Below are 13,544 nucleotides of genomic sequence, written 5' to 3'. Positions count from 1 at the left end.
ATTATCCACAAAGCAGTGTGAACATAAAGTAGTGGTACTCGGTAGAACGAATTGAATAGAATAAGAGTTGGAACTTGATTGAAGTGACTGATAGCTTCGGCCACTAGTCCTTTCCCGCTATCAAAAGATCACTCCTGGGCAGACTCTTAACCTGTCAGTTTTTGAAATGTTCTTGACCCCTCGTGAGATGAGATTGTAACTGGGAGGCTAGGTTAGACCTTGAGAGAAGGTAAATAGTGAGACAGCAACTGAGAACGTCCAAAACACTGTTTCCTGAAAAGTCACACTAACTGTCAGGATGTTGGATCGGGAGAGTAAGTTGTGGAAAAATAATTTCTTAGGCTCAGGTTATTTGACAGACAGGTACCAGGTGTAGGCTACCAGCATCACGGCTTCAAGGGTAGCAGAGACCCACTGGTGCCCATTCCACCCACTGCAGAGGGGCCAACACTCAGAGAAGGGTCCAAGGGCACTCATGAGTCTGTTCTGGAAGGCCTCTAATGCAGTTAGCAGCAATGAGCCAAAGGCTAAAACTGTTGTCCAGCATGAAGTTGTAGTTTTTCCTGTTTTGTGTTCTCTCATTTCATTCTCTTCTCAGGACGATTAATTCTTTTGATTATCAGCAGGTGACAGAGGCTGGTTCAGGTAATAAGGAGGTATTGGGGATGAAGGAGCAGTTAGTAGCATAATCGGTCCAGCCAATTACTCTATTCAATTCAGGGGTAAAAGAAAATTTGGAAACCTTGGAGCCTGGAGAAAGTGCGAGGGGCTATTGTCTGAGTAGCATTACGTCCGTAAGTACGGCGACCCCATATTTAAAAAAGAGGTACACCCAGCGATGCCAGTCCAGTAATATTCAGACTTGAGCAGGCATCCTTGAGAATGATTATCATTCTTGGAAGGGTAAGGTTTTAGACCAAACAAAGTGCTGGGCGTGCTCACACGTGCATCAGTGATTATATCAAGTAGGATTAGTTCTCTTTCCACTAAATATTCTTGAGGTACCCGAATTATGGGTGGGAGGTCACTAGGGGAAAAGTACAACACCTAGGTCCCTCAATCTAGAGTCTCCCAATAGTTGGAAGACTGGGAAGAACGAACAGACAATAGCCCGCCCACAAGTGTTGATGAAAAGAACTGATGACATTATTAGAAGTGTATATATTAACGCAAGCTGAAGGAGATTGTATATGACATTATTGATAGACATAGGATGATGCTATTGATGAACATGAAGTGTTTAAATGTATTCTGAGCTTAAAGACATGCGTTGGACAGATGAACCTGTTAAACTTGAAGAACTGTAGTAGAGTATTCTGTATAGCGGATACATGTTCTATTGTACCTTACACCTTTCCAAATAATGTATTACATGTTTTATTGCACCCTTGAAGGGCATACAAAAGGTTATCTCCAAGCTCCAGAAGTGTACGGTTTATAGTAAAAGAAGAAGTCGTTTAGAGGATTAAGACTCTCTCTTATGATAACTTGTTTAGATCTACAAACAGCGTGGTCATACACCAAGGGGGACTTGTATTACATAACAATGAAACGTGGTACTTAATACCTGTGGCATGATTGGTATTCAAGAGACTATCAAGAACTGTCTGCACGAAGGAAACAAACTGACTTTGAGAATGTCATTCTAAATCTCGCTAACTTCTTTGACTCTGAAACGAAATATTAAATTTCAGAAAGAACGGACGAATTATTCCACCTATAGCATGCTCTACATTTATTCACCGGGACAGCAGCTGATGTTCATTGCCGGCATTTAGCACTATGTAGCTGAAGGACTCAGCAGTGAGTTAACACAGACACAGTGACAGGTTGCGAACACTCTCTCTGGGCAGACGGTCGTGAGTGCATAGACACTGCAGGATGGGAAGGACAACATTCAAACAAGATTTCTGGTTCTTCAGAACAATCCCATCAAACGATGATCTTGCTTTTGAACGATCCTCGTTCATCTCTGCAGCGTACACACTACTATTATCTTGGGCCAGCCATTTATCTCCTGATTAGCCCGATAATCGTCTGAAAAGCCTGTAGTGTGTAACTAGCCTAAGGCACAATTATATTAACTTATGCTGATATCTATTGTAAATGAATCCTGTGTGGACAGAGCAATGTTACAGGTAATAATATGAAGCTTTGAAGACCAGGTCAGCAAACTCATGTGAAAGCTAAAGATTTGGCAATGTCCACAGCTATTTCCAGGACAAGCAAATCTCTGCACATCTAATTATACGTTAATTAGACCATTGTTAGCAGACTCCGATTCCATTGTCTAGGACAAGGTACTTCCACCTCTAAATTAACCCCCTTATGTCTGAGTGATGTCACTTGTTTCTTGTGGTTGAGGTGTGTAAAGGGTCCACTTTGAGCCTTGTGCTACAGCCAATTATTCACTAAATAAACAGATCCACAAATAAAACATACATTGACAAGGAACAAGTTTATTTCAAGAAATGTTATAAAAATATAAATTTAGAGCACATTCATCAATGCAGCAAAACGAACACCAAGAAGAACAGAAAATGTTTTTTCTATACATACCAACTTTATATGTATCAACAGAATCATGTTACAATATCTGGAAAAATCTTCATTCTTAATTTAATTATTTCTTTAAACAAAATTACATTTTGTACAATTTAAATAACGATAACTTCATACTCCACTGTAATGAAATATCTATCTCTCTTTAAAAAATTAAATAAAAACAATAAAATAGAACCTACCCATGAGCCATACCAAGCAGTCTGTCAAAAGAGATGGTGATGGCAGATTAACTAGATATAATTGAAAATAGACTACATTACCATATTACATATAAGTAATGGTGTCAGTAGATATAACTCACTATTTACACATTTGAAGGGAATGTTCCAGGGAACTATGATTACCATGAATGGGGTCCAGAAGGGATCCCCCCCCCTCCATTGTGAGGTCAAGTTGTCTGTTAAATGTCTAGAAGTTATTTTCTGGACCAACACAGCTAGAATTAGAGAAGATTGAACTTGTGTAAACCTCACTATGTACATTATGTATGATGTAATAATTTCCCATAACAGGCAACTTTAGAGCAGCAGGCACAAAATAACGTAACATGGGCCGGTCCCTATATTACATTAAACAGAGTTACATAAGTAAGATGTTTCCAAAATTTCCAACAGCAAATATTTTTGCTACAATTGTCTAATAAAGTATTTATATCAGGGATAAAGACATAAGAATAATATCACATGTGATGCTTTAGACTAAGTTCCAATGGGGCAGGGACTGATGTGAATGAGTTCTCTGTACAGCGCTGTGGAATCAGTGGCGCTATATAAATAAATGATGATGATGCTTTACCATTTGAAGTCCATACCCAATAATCTTTTTCTACTGTTCTGTTAGAATGCTTTTGATATGAAAACAATTCCTTGCTTCGGAAATTCCTAAAATTTTGGATCACAGAAAGTCCATGTAAATGCACTCCTTCACTCCATTGTGTATGTCACCTTCATGGTTAGTCCATATATGTCCAATCACATAAGATTACCAATGTGTCTTCTCAGTAGCCATCTGAATCTGAATCCTAAAAACAAGAGAGAAAATATTTGAACATTGCTAATACAATTAGAAGTACAGCAAGGTACTGAGCTGCCCTGTAGATAATATTATAAGACAAGTTACTTGGCAATGAACAAAAAAAGTGACTTTTCCAAAAACTTTAATTGCCTTGAATACTGTATATCCAATTAACAGAAACGATAGTGCCTTGATTAACGCTGTTCTCATATGCCCACCATGTGTTTCATAATGTAGAACCTATTTATTAACATGTATTAACATAGGCCCAGCAAACTCTGCAGCTCATTGCAATTGTGAGCAAAGAGAGTAATAATACTGAGAATTAACAACAGAGAGATAAGATTGCCTGGCTCACAAGCTTGCAATCTACCACAAACCTGACATACTGCCACAGCCAACTGGTTTTTAGGCTAATTTGGGTAGGGCACTTGTCATTTTCATTCTTCAGAACTGGGCACACATGGAAGAGCACAAAATAACGTGACCATGACTAGAACAATTTGTAGCCAATCAGAGCAGTTGAATTGTAAAAGGAGCACAGATTATTTTCAGCAAAGTGAACTCCAGCATGTCTATGTGTAGGTAACCTTTAGGTGGGAGAGGCTAGGCCAACATTTAATCAAATTTGTGCATCTAAATGTTAAAAAATGCAGGTTCATACATTTACCCCTAGATGTCAATGGTCTCATATATACTTTCATATGTTTGCTTGCTATATCTTGGAAAATGTTTTACAAGACAAAGATGTCTGCCTAACTAAAACATTGTGAGAGTCTACTACAGGATATGGTATCACAAGTCACACTCTAGATTGTCACAATTTACAGAACCTGAATGTTTTATATCTAATAATCATTCTGCATTACCATATGGAGGGAGAGATTTGCCTAAATTTTCTATATATGGCTATTAAGCTACATAGAGAGTAAGGACTGGTAAAATAGAGCTTGCTTCTTTATGTTATAAAGCCTCCTTGCTGAAAAAAGCCACAAACATGATTATGAAGCAGTTCCCTCCAAGTTTGATGCATACTTTACACCCAAAACAAATTTGCTTTATGAGAGATTCTGCTTCTATTGAAGGTCTCGATAGCTAGCAGACACTACAGAGTGCTTTATAAAAAGCCTGTATGAACACAGATGGCTTGCTCAGAAAAAGGACCAAATTTGAGGGACCGGTTGGTGCTAGGATTCCTAGATAAAAGAGAATATTTTACTCTTTACAAGATAATGGGGTGAAGGTGCCGAATGGTGCTAGAGACAAATAGGGGGCATGGCCGCCCGGCAGCTGCAGAGCCCAAACAGGAAGGCAAGGGAGGCAAGTGAGCCCACCCTCCCTTTCACACATCAACAAGTTGAGAGGTGGTCTAATTGGGTCAGGTAATAAATGCCGAGTGCATGGAGGAAGTCAGCATTTCCAGACATAATTCTGTCTCCCTGCACAGATGACACAGCTAGAGTAAGTGTGCCATTATTAGAACCCAGTAACTGCAACTAATTAGAAGACTCTTAACCTTACCTTCAATACCCATCACAGAGATGTAGCTGAGGAATGAAGCAGAGGCGCATACAGGGAAGTAGTACCAGTGAATAATAAGTGTCGCATAAGGTCACTTCCATCACCATGGTATCACCACTGGGCCACCAGGGATCTTCGCTACCACCACAGAATGATGGGAAAAAAAGGGGAAAGATGGAAGAGCACCGATAGACCACCAGGTAGCACCCAGGGACCAGGGGATTGACACAGTCATCCAACAGTAAGCCATGGGTGCAGCATTTTATTCCAATTGTTATTAGCTATATACCTGCCAACTCTGTATCCTACCAGTGGATGCAACCAATTGACATTTAAAATGATGCCCAAAGTAGTGGTTACTGGCCTCAGGATTACAACTCGGTGAGGCCAAGGGCACCCTAAGCTCACAAAAGTTGCTTCCCCCGACAGCATGCCTGAAACTTAGATGGGGCCAATTTCAACCTACCCTCACCAAATCTTTTACATAGGCCCTAGTCTTCCCCTGGTAGCAGAGCAAGGAACCCTGCTGCAGGAGAAACAAGCGAGACCCACCAGTCCAGCAGGTGTTATGACACAAAAAAAAGGCTGCGTTGATACCTTACGTTTCCCACGCTCAACAGCATTGCATCTGCAGGGAATCGCCTGGGAAGATTAATATCTACAAATGCCAAAGATGTGAATCAGTAAAGGAGGTTCCAGCCTGAAGAATACTCACCTATTGGAAAGGCCCACAGTAAGCATCCTGCACCTTGCCACTGAGACAACATGGCTTCACGAGACTGTGCATGTCAGCAACCAATGCCTCGCTCAGCACAGTGCTTGACGAAAATAAAGTGAATACTGCCGAGGCAGAGGAGCTCCATACTGTAATTGTGCTAATGTGGGACATTTTTCAGCCCTGTGCAGTACCAGTATTGATAAAGAGGTGACTACAGAGGAAAAATAATCATTCATTCTAAGCTCTGATGAATGCAAAAACAATGAACCAGCACTGTGACTTAAGCTACGTTTCTGCCGGACAGTTGAGAATTTTAAAAAGGGCTTAATCACAGACACAAGAGTTCCAATGACAACTAACTGATCAAGTTCAAAATACTGTTTGTTTCTCCATGATCAGGGCGACACAGTGTTAGTTAGCTCACAGCCTGCGCGGCCTCTTTAGGTTTGATCTGAAGTGTAATTTATCTTATATGGTTTGAGAAAATCTGTTGGAACAATGTAATTCAACTCTAATGCATTACTGACCGAAAACATGTTGTTGGTCTCCTTGTCTCGACAGTTCACATGATATCATGTTAAATTGTTTATAGTGACATAGATAGGATACCGGTTTAGTTATATAGGATGTCTAAGATGATAATAGCATGTTGTAACTAAAAATCTTCAATAAAAATATTTTATTTTAAAAAAATATGTATTATATTTTAATTCATTAGGATGTACCTTTATGAGGAGAGAAGATGTGATGACAAATTTAATTGCAAATGAATGTTAGACACTAGTTGGTACTGTTGCATACAAGTTCACATAAGTTTATGCTTCCTTTACTCTTCCCTGGGGAATGTTGTGCGTGTTAAACCAGTTTGCTAACTCAAGCAAACTGTACTGTTTAGTTGGAGAGGTATGTTTTAAGTCATCCACTTCTACACTGGAGACACCAACTTTAGGATGACTGGAGGAGTGGATTCCGATAGCACTGGCAGACGAAGTACAAAACAAATCTTAGTTGGAATGTCGTCTCCACACCACAAGAACATTGTATCCAAATAAAATTGCAATAAGGAAGATGGGTCAGTCTGGTACAAATGTCAAGCAGTATGTAAAACACAGATATTTTGTAGTTAGGGCACACACACAACAATGTATAGGTGTTATGCAGAATAAAGGTGGTCTAGAGCCCAGGCTGCTAAAAATCCTACAAAGTGGAATGATGGGAAATAAAGCATTTTAAGTAAATACTGAATACTATTAACTTACATCTGCACATTTCAGGCAAAGACGCATTAAACATCCAGGGGACTTCTTCACAGATGAAGCACGGTGAAGTGGAGTGGTAACATTTTCCTCATAAATACAACTTTGAGAACAAAACAGCTCATTAAAAATCATAATAAAAGACTATTGGCGCAAAAGGTTTCCAAGAAAAAAAAAAATATGGATATTACCTATTACCTAAAAAAACAACACATTTTAATTAAAGTTTGCTTAATATTCTTTAAGGATACAAAAAGGATAATCACACGGGAGCACCAAAGGTAGAGGCACAGAATTCCAAAATGTGACAGGACCAGGCCACAGTTAAACGTCAAAGTCGTTTTAGGTGAGAAACCTTTATATCAATGGTGCATGTAGTCATCAGGAAGCACTCACAGGTAATATATGACCAATCCAGGTGGAAATGTATGATCCAGACATGTCAGTGGGGGCTTTGTATAAACATATCTGTACATATCTTGAGCTTTTCTCAAGATATGTACAGATCACAATATAAATGAAAAAATTGCTCCCGACTGCTATCGCAACCTATGACACTGAATTCAGCCCGATGATAAATTATGTGATTGAACAATATAAAGATGCAATACATACAACTCAAGCATAGAGCAATGCACCTAAACAAGAAACAAGTGCATTTAATTGACAACTAGAATTTTCAGCCATATATTTCGAACAAGGTTTAATATCTCTACATGATACAACTCATTGTTTTATCATCGAGACGACTGATAAAACAGTAACATTTGTAGAGAAGATCAATTGAACATTCCACAAATGGGGGGGGGGGGGAAAAAAAGTCATAAACTGACCAGAAACACATAATGAGCTGTAAAACAAAGGAGAACTCTAGTCTCCTATGGCTTAACAGAGTGTTGTGATAAGACCCACACAAATATATTTAAAGAATCCAATCTACTTTAAATATTTACTCAAGTCCCACCCAAATCTGCAGTTCTGCAGATATCCATTCCCCTACAAACACATGGCTTGTCATTTCACCTATGACCTAATTGGAGGGGTGAGGGGAGACATAGGTAAAATATAATAAGAGAATAAAGTTATTTAAAGGGTATTTAACATTACTGCTGAAGTTCCCTGTGTATGACCAGACAAACAGTGCATTAATAAACTAGGCATCATTGAGCATGCACAGCACACAAGATAAAGAGCCAATTTAACATCAGTCACTGGGGTTCACTCTTCTGGAATGCGAGCGCCCAGTGGGCCACTTTTGGTAAGCAGAACTGGCGCTGCGGGATGAGCCCTTCTGCTCCACGGGAGGTTTCTGTCCTCCCTGAGCTCGCCTTATGGTACTATAAGCCTAGAAGAATGTTCAAACCATGTAGGACTCCAGTGCTGAGAAATTAAATAATGCTACACTAGTCAATTGCCAGATGCACCTATATGGAAACAAACATAACATTACAACAGGAAACAATCATTTTACCATGGATTTTCAAGGTAATCTAGTCATTTATAGTTATACCTTTTTTTTTCCCCCTGTAAGGCACGGTGGCCCTCCGTCATTCAAAGGGCCCGCACAGAGGAAGGAGAAGAGCACAGTGCACTCCCACCTCCTCCGGGTATGCCGTGTGACCTCCCTGCACTGTGCAGAGGAGGTCACGTGACACAGAAGTCAGCTGCCCCTGTTCTAAGATTGGGGGCAGTCAGCTGGAGAGCCACAAGCCAAGGCTCGGCCTGCTGTCTGTTGCCCACTGCTCCTGTAAGGGATAGTTCCAGGTACAGCTCATTTGACTGAACCTGCAGCCTCTGGGTGGAAGGCAACAATGGACATTTTCAGTATTCAAAATCATGTCATTTAAAGTAAAGGTGGGAACCCCAGTGGACAGCCCGTAGAGCCAAGAGGTCAACTACTTAGGGAGAAGGCGAATTAACTATAAAAAATACCATTACACAATGAATAATTTCAACTTTGGCAGTCACCTATTTTGATAGATGCAAATCAAAATCAGTGTCAAGTTTAACCACACATAGGACTAATAAATTGTGAATCATTTACAAAAGCATCAAATCAGCCAAATACAAAACAATCATAACATTCTGGACACAAGGCTATTTAATAAAATTTCATAAATGATACCATTATTTACTAATTGGAAGTTACAAAATTATATAATTGACTGACCAATATTTTCAAATTTGCCCTATCAAATGTATTGGTGCAGCCTGGTCAGATCATTTGACGGCACATGCAGCAATATCTATCCAGAATGATCATTCAGTGACCAAAATCTAAAACAAATTGTTACATGCATAGGCACCTTTCTACACAATAGGATCAACAAACAGTAAAAAACCACCTTGCACCAATAAACACACCAAGGAGTCTCTTCAACAAAATGGCTTGCTTGAGCCTAATAACCACTATAGAAGGCATAAAAATAAAGTAAAACAAGCACCATTGCCTTTGATTGTCATATTTCAAAGTCTACGAGATGTGCATAGGTGTGAACAGATTGCAACATGTGAATTTTAAAATGTTTACCATATTGTAGGTGCTGCCAAAATGAGTAGATAACACTGACAAAGCAAGCAAAGTATACAAGATTGACATTGCAGATCTCAGGCTCACTCACTCTTGGGAGTCTTCAATAGGAGACTTTTTCAATTTCTGGTTCCTGAATCTGTCCCTCTGGATCGCCTTTTTCATCCTTATCAGTAGTATTAGGGAGACCAAGGCAGAGGGAATGAAGATCAGAGCAGACAGCAAGATGACGGTGTTAAATTTAAAGTTGAGCCCTGAAACAAATATGAGCGATACACAATAGAAATTAATACTTCCCAAGCAGTTGATGTGAGGCGACAACATGTGTACTTTAAGCTGGCAGGTTAATACCCCTAGTAAAAATAATTAAGGTTAAACCACTGTTTAAATGGATCTCTGTAACAAGCAATGGGGGAGCTTGCAGATATTGTCCTTTGAAGACAAATTATACAACTTTCATAGATAATTGTAGGCAAATGAATAAAAAAAAAAAAACAACCTAGAAGTCTACTCAACTAGAATGAAACACAGATACCACTAATGATAAACAAAAATGTTGATAACCGACTACATAAACGAGTTTCCCAAACCCAGTCCTCAGGCCCCCTAACAGTGCAGGTTTTCCAGGTGGCAAGCAAAATAATTAGTACAACCTGTGGATCTGTTACAATGTATCACACATTAATGAATACACCTGTGCGCCAATAAGGAGATATAGAAAACATGCACTGTTAGGAGGCCAAGAGGACTGGGTTTTGTAAACCCTGACATACTATCCCACTCCTGCCTTACTATGCCCACCCATGATCTATAATGTTTCCAGGCTTGAAAACAGATTCCCTTGGCATAAGCAGATGCATTCTTACTTTCCAAAGTGACTGTTAATTTCATCTGAGGCACTTTTCCATGGACATCTGGTGGGTTCCTCACTACACAAGACAGTGTGCCATTATCTGTGAGTCTCAGGTCCTCCAACAAAATGGAGGCATCTCCACGATCAATATCCCCCTCCCACTTTACACGATCAGTGAACGGAGCATTTAAAGTGGGGTATGCCTTTGTCTGGTAGTGCAAGATCTGGGAATAGGTGGCGGAAATAGAAGCTATTAGAGAAATTTGAGTACATATAAAGAACATGATGACTAACAAGACACATTTAGTAAGCCTGCATAGTGTTATATTGGGCAAATTTACATTTATCCCCTTACAAAGTATTGTGACATCTCAGCCTACGTTTGATTTTAGCATGTTGTTTACTCTAAAATTAGTGCTGTATCTGGAAAGCATTCAAGTGTTTGCTTCAATTGTCTATACAAGAAAAAAAAATTATAATGATGAGCATAAATTACATCTACATGCAGTAACCAGTCATTGGCGTCACTCTGGAAAAAAACTAGATTGTACAATCTACTATTTAGGTTGCAATAATTAGACTATTACAGCCAGCTCTGAATTTATAGGCACAATGATTGCCCTGTAGTACGCTCAGCATAAAATGAAAAATGCAAAGATTTTTTTAAAAAATGTAAAAAACAACAAAAAAAACCTTACAGACCAGAAATACATGGTGAAAATAACCTGCAATTTTGGCACTCATGAAATGTGGATGAGACACACTAAAAGAAGTGGATATAGCAAAGACCCTACGTGAGAGGTATGCGCCCCCCATCATCCTGTATCCCTCCACCCCAGGCCTCTTGTCTACCCTCTTCTTTATAGTTCTTTTTCTTTTATATATAAGTATCTTCTTGTTTTTGTCTTCCCTTTTTCTTTATTGATTAATATATTGAAAATGGAAAGCCTGGTAATCTACGTTTATATTGTGATATTGCTGGCTCTTTATATAGCTATATTCTTTCAATACACAAACAAAACAAAAAAAAAAAAGAAGTGAATATTGAAGTTTAAGCTGTGAATAGGGAAAGATTTGTTCCTGATCACACTATACTCTGTTTTACATCAATTAGAGGGGGAAAAAAATGGGACTCTCAGCCTAAACAAAACCTGATAACAGAAAAATACAGACATCTCAGGTTCTGGGAAAGATTGACACATCATAAAAAGATTTTTCCTCACATAGGGCCAACTTGTAATTTATGGATATGGTCCTTTAAAATAACCATGTTATCAAGTATTGCTATTCTATTAACTAAAATACTTCTGATACATTAACTATTTGTTCTACTCACAGTGACAGTTGAACCTCCTTCCTTAAGACGGTAGTTCCAGTCTACAGTTACCGATTCAGATATGGGGTAATTTGAAGTGAAGCCACACCATAATTTAACTGACTCTCCTACCACACCATATACTGCGGAGTCCATGCGGATGTCTATGGGGAGAACCCCGGGGACGCCTGTTGAAAAACAGTCAGTCAATGGGGTAGTAATTACACAGTAGTTGAATAATATATATTTATATATACAGAAACATATTGTACACCTAAAATAAATCATAAAAAGCAGGACTGCCAATTCTAAATCCCCAACACTTTACCTATGATGAATTCAAATAACAAATATACTTTAAACTGGCGCAGACAAACAGAGTAAAACCTATTTCAGAACAATGCGCCACCAACTCGGTGCTTATAGAAAAAATAAATATACAGAAACAATTGACAAACTCTGCGTTATATCATAGGATGATTTCAATTACTCTAGGAGGCAAAAACAATAACAATTTCTTAATTGCAGAATAATATACATAGGTTTTTAAACGCTATGTTGAAATTAAACAATCCTATTTAAACAAACTACAGATGTTTTTCACACTACCATACAATAACCGTTCATCTTTCAAACAGTTAACATATAACAAACCCAAAACAAAAATACATATATTATCCCTGGGAAGGTATGTATAGTGTTCAAATTAAGTATCTGCTATTGGGAGAACATGCAAACACCACACAGATAGTGATGTTTGCATGGTGGTGTAGAGGGGATTAAAGCATTAATCCAGCGTTCATGATATTTTAAAATTATTGCACAACACCACATAATAACTGGGGTTACAAATGGTCTATTATCCTTGTGCATTGTCCAACGTTTTTGTTTTTTCACACCACTGTATAGGAGAAGGCAAGAAATATGTCCAACTGTGGATAAACGTCTGAGCAGTTTCATGTGGGATAGGGGAGGACACAGACTGGACATTGAGTCGGATTAGGGCCCGTGGTATGTTTTATAGGGATGTATATACATGGCTTACAACAGCTATGTTTATATACCACCCTGGAATAGAAAACTTTGAGGAGTTCCCTGGGACATATAAGCGCATGTGTCTAAGCAGATCAGAAAGAATTAAACAAGAGGAAGAAAAGAATGTATTATGTTGTGAGACACTCACCCATTACCAGCACTAAGACCCGAGTCCATAGTCCTCTACTCCAGGACAGATCCATACTCCGGATTACCCCCCTCTCTGTCTACACCAGTCTAACAGGTGAAACTGGTGAGTTACCGGAAGTGATGCACTGTGCTGTCAGCCGATACAACAGGCATGAGTGTCTGTGCAGGTGATTCATAGGAATGGATGTAGTGATGTGTACACCCTATCCCGCCCTCACTACTGTGTACCTATAATAGCGCCCGCTGCTGTGCCCCTATTCATTAATCCTACTATAACCGCTTAGGACCATCGCTCATACACAGTTGGTGCTAGTGCTGCTATGGCTGGCTCTACAATACCATAAGAGTCCACTGATACTGCCCTGTTTTTTTGGTCGTTTTGTTCCCGGGAATCTCTTAAAAAAAGATTATATGGTTTGTGTTTACTAGTCAGTGCATTAACAGGTCACCTATTAACATATTAAATATTTGCCGAGGTGTTACATAACACAAGGCATTCCTCCATAACAACCCCTCCTAATTTCTCCACTCCACATCAAACAGGTACAGCCAGTTTACACGATGGTGCAAATTGAAACGATATTACT

The 13,544-nt window shown here is 39.1% G+C and overlaps 1 protein-coding gene across 2 annotated transcripts; it reads right to left on the bottom strand.

The window, feature by feature from the left end:
- Positions 1-2,439: 2,439 nt before the first annotated feature.
- MPZL3 (myelin protein zero like 3) lies at positions 2,440-13,303 on the bottom strand. 2 transcript variants are annotated; one of them, XM_075191581.1, is made up of 6 exons: positions 12,956-13,303; positions 11,794-11,960; positions 10,471-10,681; positions 9,696-9,858; positions 7,078-7,177; positions 2,440-3,586 (listed from the first exon to the last, which is right to left on the bottom strand). In XM_075191581.1, exons 1-6 carry the CDS (start codon positions 13,008-13,010, stop codon positions 3,563-3,565), a joined length of 720 nt encoding a protein of 239 aa, XP_075047682.1. In that variant the 5' UTR covers positions 13,011-13,303; the 3' UTR covers positions 2,440-3,562. The 2 variants fall into 2 exon arrangements, with proteins under 2 accessions (XP_075047682.1, XP_075047683.1); XM_075191582.1 differs by lacking the exon at positions 7,078-7,177 and having other exon boundaries at positions 12,956-13,295.
- Positions 13,304-13,544: the final 241 nt, after the last annotated feature.

The sequence above is a fragment of the Mixophyes fleayi genome, chromosome 11 (genome assembly GCF_038048845.1).
Source record: "Mixophyes fleayi isolate aMixFle1 chromosome 11, aMixFle1.hap1, whole genome shotgun sequence".
NCBI lineage: Eukaryota > Metazoa > Chordata > Amphibia > Anura > Limnodynastidae > Mixophyes > Mixophyes fleayi.
The sequence above is the reverse complement of the archived record's forward strand: the minus strand, read 5'-3'. Positions and strand labels throughout refer to the sequence as shown.

Bases quoted from the DNA above. Each gene is read 5' to 3' on its own strand.
- MPZL3 (XM_075191581.1), bottom strand. From the start codon at position 13,010: ATGGATCTGTCCTGGAGTAGAGGACTATGGACTCGGGTCTTAGTGCTG. The intron at 10,682-11,793 runs GTGAGTAGAACA...ACCTATTCCCAG, and splicing joins AAGGAGGTTCAACTGTCACT to ATCTTGCACTACCAGACAAA. The intron at 3,587-7,077 runs GTAAGTTAATAG...TCTTGTTTTTAG, and splicing joins TTTGCCTGAAATGTGCAGAT to GATTCAGATTCAGATGGCTA.